We start from the raw sequence: 14,243 nt of genomic DNA, 5'->3' as shown, positions 1-14,243 counted from the left end.
CCTGGGGCAGTAGATTCCAGGTGTACTGGACACCCCTGCAAGTGAAAGCAAACTGTGGCCTGCACTCTGCTGCCAAAGGGATTGGGAAAAAAGCATTAGCAATATCAATTGTGGCATACCACTTGGCTGCTTTTGATTCCAATTCACATTGAAGTTCTAGCATGTCTGGCACAGCAGCACTCAGTGGCGGTGTAACTTCATTCAGGCCCTGACAGTCCACTGTTAGTCTCCACTCTCCATTAGACTTTCGCACTGGCCATATGGGACTGTTAAAGGGTGAGCAAGTCTGGCTGATCATTCCTTGGCTCTCCAGTCAACGAATCAGGTTATGGATGGCAATCAGGGAGTCTTGGTTGGTGCGATATTGCTGCCAGTGCACTGTTGTGGTAGCAATCAGCACCTGTTGTTCTTCGACCCTCAGCAACCCCACAACAGAAGGGCCCTCTGAGAGACTGGACAAGGTGGACAGCTGTTTAATTTCCTCCATCTCCAGGGCAGCTATACCGAAAGCCCACTGGTACCCTTTTGGGTCCTTGAAATACCCTCTCCTGAGGTAATCTATGCCAAGGATACACGGAGCCTCTGAGCCTCTGGGCCAGTCACAATGGGGTGCTTCTGCCACTCATTCCCGGTTAGGCTCACTTTGGCCTCCAATACAGTTAGCTGTTGGGATCCCCCTGTCACTCCAGAAATACAGATGGGTACTGCCCCTCTATAGCTTGATGGCATTAGGGTACACTGTGCACCGGTGTCCACTAGAGCCTTATACTCCCATCGGTCTGATGTGCCAGGCCATCGAATCCACACAGTCCAGTAAACCTGTCTGTCCCTTTCCTCCACCTGGCCCGAGGCAGGGCCCCTCTAGTCCTGGTCATAGGATTCATTGTTCACTTGTAAATGTGAATCAAGAGTCCCTTGATTAAGACTGGAAGTGAAATTAGCCCTCCTACTCTGTCTGCAGAGCTGCTCACTGGAAACCGGAGCTGCAATTTTCCTGGGAGAACCGCCTTTTGTAATAGTTCTTCCTCGCAACTCAAGCACCCGTGCCTCTAGGGCCGAGGTAGATTTTCCATCCCATTTCCTCATGTCCTCTCCATGGTCACACAGGTAAAACCAGAGGGTGCCCCGTGGTGTATATCCTTTATATCCTCTCTCTTGAGCATAAGGATGTTGACTCCTAATGGCTGAGATACTGGTCCGTACAGGTGGGAAGTAGGACATATCCTCTCTGAGCTGCTGGAACTCCTGGGACAGTTTCCCAGGCAGTTTTTCCACAGCTGAGACACAGGCCCGAAGGGAGGAAGAAATACTTTCTTCGTATTCCCAGAGTTGGCTAGCCACGTCATCCACCTTTGGTGCCTCGTCATCTTTCCAGGCCAGTATTGACAATGAGTTAGCATATGATGCTGGTGCGCTCTGTACCACCTTCTGCCACATGGGTCACGTACACCTGACCTCATCTGGATCTTTGGGTAACTGCTCATTGTTCAGGTCACTATAAATCACTTCCAGCACGCCCAATTCCTTCAGGTACTGGATACCCCTCTTGTGGTGGTCCATTTGCCTGGGAAATATATAACATCTTCCTTGAAGGGATACCTTTCCTTCACACTTGACAGAAGTCACCTCCAGAGGCTGAGGGTTTGTGCCCCTTTTCCAATTGCTTTGTCAATGCCCCCTTCCCTAGAAAGAGATCCCAGCTGCTTGGCTTCCTTACCCTCTAATTCCAGGCTACTGGCCCCGTTATCCCAGCATCGGAGCAGCCAGGTGATGATGTGCTCGCCTGGACAACAACTGAAATCTTTTCGCATATCTCGTAGCTCACTCAGGGATAGGGATCGGGTGGTTACCCTCTCATTTATGGGTTCTTCCTCCTCTGGTTCTCGTGATGGCCCTGGTTCATCTTCATCTCTTACTAAACGAGCTGATTGCCTTGTGTATTTTTTATTTTGTATAGGGGCAACTGATACCAGCATGGGTTGGTTCTCTGGTTTAGCCACGGTGCCTGTCACCGGAGTTGGAGTGGCTGCAGCGCCTATGGTGGGGGTTGGAGTGGCTGCAGTGCCTGTCCTTTTGTTGTCAGATCCAGAGACCTTCTCTTTCCCTTGAGGGTGCTGAATAGTGTTGAACAGGGCTCAACAAGCATGGGCCAGCCCCCAGCATGTTGCAATGATTTGTGCTTCTCTGGAGTTGCCAGAGTGACAACATACTTTTTCCAAATACTTTACTAGTTCTTCAGGATTCTGCACTTGTTCAGGGGTGAAGTTCCAAAACACTGGAGGTGCCCACTGTCCTAGGTACTTGCTCATACTATCCCACATACCCTGCCACTCATACCTATCCAGCCTTGGCGCAGATCTCTGGATGATATTCTTAAATTGCTTACTAACCTTTGTCAAAACCGAAACAATATTCCCAAGAAGTATCAATAGAAGTATCTTAACTGCCCAGGGATGTTCAAGATACTGAAAAGTTATTGTAATGAAGGAGGAAACATCATAGAAGAAGGTAGCTAAGGTGCCATTCTGTATTTCCTCCACAACAAACCTCTCAGAGGAAGAAGTATAATTGCTAACTCTCTCCATGAGGTGGTACACGAAGTACAGTAATCACTTCTGTATGAAACCCAAATACCAAACAATGCTCAAGGTCAGTGTTTTGATAAGGAACCTCCCAAGCAAAATATCATTAATCACTGCAGAGCATAGCACACTGCACAAACCAACACCAAGCTTTAACATACACAGCAAAAAAAAAGAACATGGCACAGATCAGATGAACTAATATCGTGACTGTCAACTGTTAACAGATTCCTTAATACACTCTGGTTAATCTGTTATTATCTCAAATTGTTCATGCCCCACGTTGGGCGCCAAAAAGGACTGTCATGGTTTAGACCCAACCAGCAGCTAAGCACCACACAGCTGCTCGCTCACTCCACCTGCCCCAAGTGGGATGGGGGAGAGAATCAGAAGAATAAGAGTGAGAAACACTCCCAGGTTGAGATAAGAACAGTTTAATAATTGAAATAAAATAAAATAGTAGCAGTAATAATAACAATATAATAATAATAGTAACAATAATATACAAAGCAAGTGATGCACAATGCAATTGCTCACCACCCGCTGACCGATACCCAGACAGTTCCCAAGCAGCGATCGCTGCTCCCCAGCCAACCCCCCGCCCCCAGTTTATATACTGAGCATGACGTCACATGGTATGGAACAGCCCTTTGGTCAGTTTGCATCAACTATTCTGGCTGTGCCCCTTCCCAGTCTCTTGTGCACCTGGCAGAGCATGGGAAGCTGAAAAGTCCTTGAGTAGCATAAGCAGTACTCAGCAACAACTAAAACATCAGTGTGTTATCAACATTCTTCTCATCCTAAATCCAAAACACAGCACTATGCCAGCTACTAGGAAGAAAATTAACTCTATTCCAGCCAAAACCAGGACACCAGGGCATAAATCCTTTCATCAACCAGCCATTCCTGTGTCAAAGGTGCATCTGCAGGGTATGCTTATGCAAACAGCCAGTCTAGAAGCACCTTATGAAAAGGTGCAAAAATTGCACCATTTGAGTACAATGATTAGATTGGCTTCCAAACTATTGCTGCTTGTTATGTACAAAGAAAAAAAAAAAAATCAGTATCAGCTGGGAGCATCTAGAAAAGGCTTAATTTGTAAAATGAGGAAACTTCATATAGACAGACTTGAAACGCTGCAACATTACATAGTCGCTTCACAGAAGTACTAGTGTTAAGCACAGAACTGCACATGCCAGAACTATCTCCTCTATAAACAAGAAATGTAAACTAAGTCAATTTGGTGTGTACCCCCACAAATTAAAATGTATCTCAGACCATATGCATGAAGAGATGAACACCTGCAATTCTTGAAAGCAGTCTCTGAGATTAGAACAAAACCATGCTGTTCTTTACCAAGCAAGTTTGGTGCGCAATTTATTTATTTATTATACTCTAGTGATTTATTCCTAGCAGATTCTACATTAAGGAGATAACTCTGAAGCTTAATACACATTAAAGCTCAATATTACAGTCAGGAAACGACAGTTACAAATCCCTTGTGCAATCTTAACTGGCCTAATCGTATAACCACGCAACACTACTCAAATACAGACTTTTTAGTGACACTGTGTGTTTAAGTTCTGAAAGTTTGTCTGAAATGTTCTAGTAGGAAAAAACAGGCAGTTCAGGTCAACATATCGCTAGCCCATCAGTTGTTTGTCTCTGGTTTACACAGCACCATTCCACCAGTCACTAGGTAACTAACATCTAGTGGCTCATGTTCAAAAAGCCTGCAGGATTAAAAGAAAGTCTTTTACAGATTTTCTGTATCACATCTTTTTCACCACATTTCTATGGTGTAATTCAGTTAATCACACACTTAAATTTACAAGTTTTTCTGTATGTGAAGCACACTACTTTTTCACAGATCACAAGTTTAAAAAAAAAAAAAAAGTCATTCAACACTTGAAAATTTCTCTTCAATGGAAGTTAATTCTCACCTACTCTTAAAAGCTAGTATTACTGAGTTAAAATGAAATGGGAACTTTTTGCACCTTATTGATAACACAGTTTCTTTTTAATTGAAGAAAAATTATGTTTCTTGGGGAAAACCAAAGATAACTAAATCTATTTACTATCAAAATCAACCTAGAGTACCCAAAGAGGAGCAACAAAAGACGAGCAACAAAGATACATGAAAACCTTAGTAAGACCAGATGCCACCACTCTTGCTAAGTTTGAATAAAGTCATAAATCCTAAATGATTCTATGATAAATGTACATGGCACAACACTGGCAGAATGTTCTTGCACAACCCTCCAGAGACTAGAATACACCACATACCAGTAACAATAAGAAAACCACACTTAGATTAGCACTAAACTACAAGAGCATCAAAATGGCAATATTTAGTCTATGGTATTTTGGAATGTGATAAACATATCTGATTTATTATATAGTTTATATATGTTTATCTTAGCTTCTTCCTTCTCTGTACGCTAACAGCAGCTTGCTAGAGATTAATTTTGAGAGGCTCTGGTCATTGGATTCACAGGAGGCCCAACACTATTCCAGACTGAAGCAGTACTTAAAAGGTAAAATGGAAAAGGTAATGGTCAACAAATTGAGAAGCTGAAGATTTTTGCTGCAATGATGTTGAAGAGCATCGGTTTGAAATGAAGGGTATCCCATGGGACAAAGAACTGTACAAGAACAGAAAAAAGTGAATACCAATACCAGAAAGTGTACACGCATTTAAATTTGAGTTACTGTAAAGAATAGGACAAGGTGTGTATATACAAACCCCTCCCTGCCCCCCCCCCCCCTTTTTTTTAAATTTACAAGACTGAATAAGCATGCAGAGACTTCAGGACAATCAAATCTATCAATCAGTTATTTCATTCTCTGAAACTACTTTTGACTATGGTGGATGCCACAACTGACATTGCTAAACTCTTGATAAGTTTTCAGCAAGACATGAGGAAAGACTACCACACATCTCAAATTCCACAGCAGAGGTCAGAGGGCACTCGCTGATTGTCTATGTTCCAGTCTGGAGCAGCACTGGCTGTTTTCATGTGAATTCCCTTTACTGTTGCCTTTAACGATGCATTTGCTGGGTTCACAAACAGCTCTGAAACACAAGCCTAGTAGGGATAGTCAGTTGGAGGACCTGACGCAACCTTGTTTGAAGTAAACCCTGAACCGCATATCACAAGGCAGGGATGCCTCAGCACCAACTACTTGAGTCTGTTCATCTGCTTCCATTGCACCAAATTACCTGCTGAGGTGGACACAGCTATTCTCCATCAGCACCCTTTCAAATACAGAATTTTGTTAGCAGATTAAACGTATGGAGGGCACTGTCAGAACACAGGAATTAGTGACAAGCCAACTGACCCCTGGTGATTTGGGAAGCATAAAAGGAGACATGAGGCCAACAGGATGAGAGCTAGAGACTCAATAAAGGCACACAGCATTTCTCCAAAAATTCTCCAGCAGTGCTCTAGTATTTGTGCACGGCAGCAGAGGCAAATGTGAAAAGAATGTACCTAATACTTCTGTTCAGCTCATGGAGTCAGATCTCCAGCACTGTTTGCAGCACCTGTATTGCACCATTTCATCATTAGTTTGCATTCTCATGAAATCATCATATAATAATAGTTAATCAATCTCAGCTACTTAAAGATGACCAGGTGGAAGTTCAGCAGTAACTGCAACTTCTGAAGAATATCCAGAAATTATGGACTCAAAAAATAAAAATATACACCAATTTGCACATTCTCTAATCATTAGTTAAGTCACTGATCCATATCATAACAACTCATGACTAGACCCACACATGCCTACACAGACAAGAAAGGTGACACCTGAAGTTATTTAAAGCTAGCAGTCCCCTTCTCAGGCAGACAATCTCTTGGATACTTTTTCCATCACTACCAGATGCAAAAGACAACCACTGTGATTTTATACAAGAGCAAGACCTCTACTGAAGATAACATTGTGCCTTCATGACAAAGCCACACACAAGTACTTCTACTAGCTCAGGTATCAGAAACTACTTAGCCATGTTAACATAACTGCACCTGAGCTCCTTAGCAGGGCTGTGCTGCAAACTACATAGCCCCTTGCAAACTACTTGCTCACCTATCAAAAGCAATCTTACTTCAGCTTTTTCTGTATTGTGCTATACAGAGATACTTCAAGGGATGCAATTTTTCCATTTTGACCAGCCTCCTTTGTGCACTAAAGTCCTTCATGAAGTCTGATTTGCCACACTGACATTGAAACATAAACAATGTGGTCTATCATCATTAGTTAAGTCCTTCAATAAGTCATCAACATTTCCATATGCAGTCCATCAAGTATTTATCACCATGTGGTCCTTTGTAACTTTCTGATCATCTGACAAATTGATCCATACATGCCAGCAGCCTAACACAAGGCTTCCACACTCTACACAGTCCTCACATAAGTAACTGCACCAAAATTTCAAAACTTACCGTTTCAAAGCTGCCTTTGTGCATCAGGTCAATGGGAGGCCTGAAGAGATCTGCTAGAGTGGTGAGTTTCTTATCTACTGCCCCTCCATTTCGTAGCTCCTGTTCCTGTCGAACTGCACAGCCCCAAGAGGAAAGGAAGCTGAATTAGACAAAATACTCACAAGATGGATTTATTATTGGCTATACGCTCATACACAAAACTTCAGCACTAGAGTCACAAGGTTAGACCACACTGAACAAGATTAGCTGCTACATAAGGTAAGAACCCTGCTTGCCCCAGCGCTCTCAAGCACTGGGCATTTATTTCACTTTTAAAAAATATCTTAATAAATGTGAGTATCAGCAGAGGTGGTCATATGCCAGTTTGAAAACAAATGAGAAAAAAAAAAAAAGCGCCATGACTTGTCCCCAGTGATGCTTTTAAAAGGGGAAACAGATAGATCATAGCATCATAACTTTTACTCGGAATATTTCTATTCTAGTGTTTCTATTTCTTGACTGTAAGGCAAACCCACAGGAAAGAAAAAAAAACAAAACAAAACACAGACTTAGTTTACATGGAGAAGTATCTTTGGATGTTCATATTTAATAACTACTCTTCCCCACAATCAGCTCAAGATACCACTGTCTCTTTCAGGTGAATGGGTTTTCAGACTTGTTTATACCCAAGTACCACACTTCAAGCATGTTTCTTTTAGTGGTATCAATTCCATTCAAAATAATACAGAACATATATCCTAAATAGACATGACCATATACAATAAAGGTAAATCACGGCAACTGCTCACCTAAAAATGCAGTGATACAATGTATTTTATGAAACCAAGTCAGCTGAAATAGGCAATAACTATTGCACCACCAAAAACTTCCCAGTAGTGAAAGGAGCTGTCAGTGGGCCATAGCATACAAATCAAAATCACTTTTGAGCAGACACTGGATCCCCACAGGGAAAAAAAGCATCCCTGTGGAGCAGGCCCAGGAGCCAGGAAGTAATTTGGACTTTCATGGCCAGGGCCACTTTTTCAGAGATAGCCAGACAGTGATATTCATCTGTGAAGTTTTACCAAAAAGCATGATAAAGTTTCATCATAAACCCTCACAACGGTTTTACATATTGTGCATCTCTAAATGTCTTATAACAGAGTGGAGATGATGAGAAAAAATTTAAGGGTATGACGATTCTGTAAATGGTGTATTTTCATTTACAGAGCTGCCAGTGATATTAGTACTTGACAAGTTCATTATTACCGGGAAACCCTGACCAAACCCATCAGGGGAAAGGAAGTAATTATGAATACTTATTTTCAGCTCAGCATCCAACAGCACCTAACTACACGGAAACCTGGTTCCATGGTTAGACCTCTTGAACACTCCAGCAACATCAGCAATAACAACTGTACAAGAGCTCTAACTCAGCTGTGAAATATCTGGTGTTCCGCTGTCAAAGAATCCTGTTCTATAAAACTTAATGGCTTAAATAACAGACAATGCTTTGTCATTTGGAGATTCTGTGTATGAACAGATAGACAGTGGTAAACAGCAATTAAATTCATGAGAACGTTGTGTGCAGCCAAGGAAGAAGTCTCAGGGCTACTCAAATCTAATTCGAGTGCCAGCATGACCACTGGCTAGCCAAGAAAAATTCAGTGGATGAACTTAATTTCTACACAGGTGTTAGATTCTTCCCCTTTTCAATTCCCTCTACAGCAGGAAGAGTATTTTTTTGAGTTATCAAGAAAATATTTGCCATACCAAAGCAGACAGAACATACTGTCTGCAGGTTTTACTTATGTAACACAGGGAAGTGTTTGGACCAGCACCCTCACTACCTGCTTTATATGTCCACTACCCAGTACTCTCCCTCCAGCCACCCCAGAACAATGAACTGACAACCTTAACTGTACCACAGATGTGGAAGAGACGTGTCAGCAAACAGGACTGACACTACAACAATGAACAGCCTAATAATGTTATTAAAAAACCCAAAACTTTTACTGTAAAGTAGGCAATTTAAAACTGTTCAATGACTGAAAGCTGTCATAGCCTACAATGGAAACTATTTTTCAATCTTACTTGAATTAAAAAAAAATAGAACCTCTAGCTTACTGATCTGTAGACACTTACTGGTTTCTGTTTGAAAATCCCGAAAGCCATCAAATATTGAGCGCGCAGGTCTGCGTCTTTTAGGAGCTTAAAAAAAAAATTTCAATAATTATTTCAAAAGTATACTATCAAAAGAATTACATATTGGTACTTTCCATCACGTGTGGGAAAACAGAATAGGAACCCAAAGCATGAATGATGTGGGAGTAAGGTCATTAGGAAGTGCTGGAGGAGGATGGGAGGATGGAAATGGAAAACAACTTTTTGGAGAACAAGTCTTATAAGGAGCGGCTGAAGGAGCTGGGATTGTTTAGTCTGGAGAAGAGGAGGCTGAGGGGAGACCTTATTGTTCTCTACAACTACCTGAAAGGAGGTTGTAGTGAGGTGGGTGTTGGGCTCTTCTCCCAAGTAACTAGCGATAGGATGAGAGTAAATTGCCTCAAATTGCATCAGGGGAGGTTTAGATTGGATATTAGGAGAAATTTCTTTACTGAAAGAGTGGTCAGGCATTGGAACAGGCTGCCCAGAGAGGTGATGGAGTCACCATCCCTGGAGGTGTTCAAGAAACATGTAGACGTGGCACTTTGGGACATGGTTTAGTAGGCATGGCGGTGTTGGGTTGATGGTTGGACTGATGATCTTAGAGGTCCTTTCCAACCTTAATGATTCTATTCTAATTTTACTGTCATTAAAAAATGATCCAGCCACCAAGCCAGGAAACATGAAGTTAATTATTACTCTACCCTTAATTGGTTTAGTGGTGGACTTGGTAGTGTTAGGTTAATGGTTGGACTTGATGACCTTAGAGGTCTTTTCCAACCTAAATGATTCTATGATTCTATTCTAAATAGGTATTTTGTAAGACCCATTTCCTAATATGTCCTCCTTCCACCAAACCTTACCCCAGAAACAAAACATGTATCAACAATACACAAACATTTAAAGTTAGCCCTTTCTGATGGGCTCACCAAGGCCCATCAGTATGTAGTGGAAGTGCTGTCACAGCACAATTCCAGTCAAGATTTTTACAAAAGACCTTCAAGTAGATGAGAAACTTCAAAAGATTAAAACCCATGGGAGAATATTTTATTTATTAGGAACAACATTTGTTTCTTCCACAATGCATTTCTATTCTTTGCTTATCTCTAATCCACACCCTGTCCCAACTTCTTGGCTGGGCTGGCAACACCACACTGGATCCAGTATCACTATCTGCAAGGAAACCCTCAGAATAGACTATCTGCAGCTGACAGAGAGGGCAGCCCAGGCAGATAACTGGAATAGTACCTAAAAGTACCGCTGAAGTCCTACGGTACCGTATAACCACTGCACCTGGGATGCAAAACAAAACTTCCTGCCAAGACTTATTCCAACTATTTATGTGCATTACTATTCATTGAAAGCAGAACAATTTTAAGACAGAACTTTCAAAGCCTAATTGTTACGAGACATGATAAATAATAAACAAATTAAACAGGGTAATATAAATACAACATATACCCACTGGAAACCTGCAATAAGAGAAATCATTTACCGTGAGAAAGCACAACCTCTGCCCAGGTCACAAAACAAGTACCTCCAAAATTTGATTATAGAGACCTTTCTGGTTTTGCACCCACAGTGCATGCAGCATCTTTCATCTTGTGCCACACCAAGGGCAAAAAGAATGGTACACAGTTCTTGTTCCTTGCATTCTTCTCATACAGAGCATGAAGGAAAGAATCAGTGTATCCTGTACAGGGTATCACGGAAAAAGAAAGCAAGCCTGAATGAGGAACATGCTTGTGAATAATGTCTCTCTCACTCCAGTAAGTAACACCTCTTTCACCTCTAAATGCTTAGGCACAAGCACAACCCATTAAAGCCAACTTCAGAGCAACTTAAACTGCACTAAGAATAGCAACTGAAGGACCACTTCAGCAAAAGCAGCATTTCCCTTGCCAGGCTTTGCTACAGCCTGGCAGTGCTGGTGAAGATGTTGACAGCAGTCCATGTAGATGTTTTTCTGATATCCTTGTACTGCAAGATGGGATGCATCTATCTGGCAGAGCACAAATACACAGGGTCACCTCTTCAACTGGAAGAAAACCTAACCTCATACAACCACCTCAATATGACACTGTTAAAAACAGAAACTGGCACGTCCCCTGCTTTGAGATTAGAGCTAAAGTGAAGGTTTAAGTGAAGTGAGGTTAGACCAAGTGAAGTATCTCTCTGGTTTCAGCTAGCTTGTCAGGCTGCTTCATGTTAAACAGAAGTGAGCATAGTATTAGCACTGGTGGACCACACAGTGCCAGAAAGCTATCGCTGATCCACAGATCGCCTCAGGAGGGCAGTCAGTGACAGCGCATCTGAGATAATGTGTGACAGGTAGGTAGAACAGGACCAAGCACTAGGGTCAGCAGATCTTACTCCTGCACTTCTTCATTTGTTGAACCCATAAGAGTCTACAGACCTTTGTCAAAAACTCTGTTGGGCCACAAAAAAGAGCAAGATGAACAAGCTGATGCAGTGTCTTCAGAGAGCCCTCAGCAGGACACCTTCCTCTGGAACCACCTCTCAGCTTGTGCATCCTGGCTAAAGACCTCTCTGATGTTGAAAACCAGGATCAACAGAAAATCAGTTCCAGGGTAAACCTGAAGCTTGGCCTCCTTCTCCTTTCTAGTACAGGAACTAAACAATAGAAAAGTGCATTTCCTATGGGTATGAGACCACTTTACAGATGAGCACTTCCATGCCCTTCCTCGATAAAAAGCCATACAGACAGCTAGAAACGGCCTGTTCAACATGAGAAGCACAGAGCCTCACAAGGCTAGAGGAAGTAAGTGTAAAAAGAGAGCGCCTTAGATCTCCATACAAGACGTGGACACTATACAAAAGGAGAGCATAATGCACCAGGTAATCCAGTCCTGCTACAGAAGTTCCACCCCTGTGCTGCTGTAAAAGAACCACCACAGCAGAAGCCTGAAATTGAGGTTTTGAGATTCAGAACATTAGTGTATTACATGAGTATTAAACAGTGTTTAGAAAAGCACCCAAAAGAAAACAGCATTGCCACCACCTGTTTACTTAGAGAAAACAAATGTTTCAAAAGCAAAAGTGATGAACAGCTTCGGAAAACAAACAAGAAAACTAGCTGCATGGTGCAGTTTAAAGAGTAAATTAAATTCCTAAATGAGAAATGGAGAAAATTATGAGTAATCATACAGGTCAGCCCTTTCTGATCTATCATGTCCCTGAGAAGCATGCATCTGTCCTCTTCATTTTCACTCATCAGTCAAAGCTCAGGATCTTATCCCCACCACCTTGAACACCTTCACAGCAGCATCACATGGTTCTGAACCCCAGGAATGCAGATATATGCTTATCATAGCTAACTGGCTGTCGCCTCACAAAGTCTCACCAAACTGGAGTTAGAAAATTAGTACCACTGGGAATGTCGCATCTCTAACGTGCAAGGTTTTCAATAACACTGGTATATTTTCAAGTATGCAATCATGTTACATGGCAGCAGTGTTGCAGCAGGGAAAAAAAACAAGAATAAAAATACATACAATGCTTTCTTCATATTCAGCAAGTTCTGTTTTTCTTTTGTCGCTTAGCTCATCTCAAGGTAAAGAAAATAAAAAACCAAAATAAGAACATAAGCCTACCTCCAAACAAGGGTTCTGGCTCTACTAAAATTTCCTGTTTTTGAGGAATCGGAGCTCGTACTTCATCCCTATCACAGAAAGAAAAAAAAAAATCAGAAAGGTAATATTCCAAGTACTATATAAACCACATTCTATCGTGCTCCAAAGGCTCCTGCAGCTTGAACCAGCTAAGGATGCTGCTGTACTGTTGCACAGAATCAAGAGATTTGGAGTCAAAATGAACCTCAAGAGACCATCCATCCCCACTCATGGCACTGAAGCAGGACTTAGTACACTCTGCATTAAGATCTGGCATAGATGACCTTTCCAAGTCTTGACAGAAGATTACACAAATCCCTGGGTGACTTGATCCCAGGGCTTGTCAATCTACTATTTTTGAATTTTGAACACTTTTCTTCTTTAAGAGCTGTGTTAAAACTCAGAAAAGTTTCTTAAAACTTAGCAAAGGCTGCTAATTAATCCACCTGCCACTCTCTTCCCCTGACTATCTACACAGAGGGGAAAAAAAGATTATCTTCCTTATCACAAGCTTTCTTCTGTTGGAAGACTTTTTGCTTCCACTTGAAACTCACAGCCCTCTCTTTTACAGAAGAAGGAAACCAAGATGGTCAAAACAGCCACTTCCCCCCATTTCTGAAGTGATTCTTTGCTTCCATAGCTGGGCTCCCTCACATATCAACAGCCTAGTTACGCTTCCAGAGACTGCTAGATAATCTGAAATTGTGACTAGGAGAAGAAAGGAAATCACAAGGGCTCTGAAACGGTATCACTTACTCAGTGTGGTCACCTGGCCCACAGATCTATGCGAAGGAGGGCATAGGCTCACCCATGGAAATCCATTGCTATAGCCTGCCTATGAACTACTCCTGAAATGCCCTCTTCCCTTGGACTCTTCGAAATTGTAACGAGTGCAGTTTGTGGCTCTTGGCCATGCAGGTTTCAAAAAGTAACTCATAACGTCAGCAAGATGCACTAACCTTGCTATTAACCTCCACATCTTTGATTGCTGTTGTGAAGCTAGTTATTCTCCATTTTGCATTTGCATATTTATTGTTCTCTCTTCCTAGAAGTGACACTAAGCTGACCAGCACCTGGAGGGTGTCAAGTATAAAAAAGAAAGTATTCCAATAAAAACTTGAAACTTAAGTCACTGATGTGCCAGAAGTTGTCTAGAAATAAGAACTCCAACACCTATACATACAGAGTTTTAACTTCATTACCTGTCGGAGGTTCAAGCAGGAAGGCACTTGACATCAACTATAAAGGTTAGTACTAAACCAGTTGTTTAAATTTATACATGTGCTTCAGAAGTATGAGTGACAAGAATTTTCTTTAAAAGTTAGTTGTCTTTTTCCTGAAGACTTTCATAAAGACGAAAGCATGGCTAGGTTTCATGTAGAACATTTAATGAATGTGACTTACACCAATTAGCTTCCACTCAAAATATTCCATTTATCCTA

General features: G+C 41.7%; 1 protein-coding gene across 3 annotated transcripts in view; it reads right to left on the bottom strand.

The window, feature by feature from the left end:
* Positions 1-14,243, bottom strand: part of UBXN7 (UBX domain protein 7) — a 33,321-nt gene that overhangs the window by 14,945 nt on the left and 4,133 nt on the right. For all 3 annotated transcript variants that reach the window (XM_075716514.1, XM_075716515.1, XM_075716516.1), the window contains exons 3-5: positions 12,784-12,851; positions 9,152-9,217; positions 7,028-7,140 (exon numbers count right to left, since the gene is read on the bottom strand). In XM_075716514.1, coding sequence (XP_075572629.1) covers positions 7,028-7,140; positions 9,152-9,217; positions 12,784-12,851 — 247 coding nt within the window. The remainder of the gene's footprint in view (positions 1-7,027; positions 7,141-9,151; positions 9,218-12,783; positions 12,852-14,243) is intronic.

The sequence above is a fragment of the Pelecanus crispus genome, chromosome 9, assembly GCF_030463565.1.
Source record: "Pelecanus crispus isolate bPelCri1 chromosome 9, bPelCri1.pri, whole genome shotgun sequence".
NCBI lineage: Eukaryota > Metazoa > Chordata > Aves > Pelecaniformes > Pelecanidae > Pelecanus > Pelecanus crispus.
Note: the sequence above shows the minus strand (reverse complement) of the source record. Positions and strands in the feature narration are given on the sequence as shown.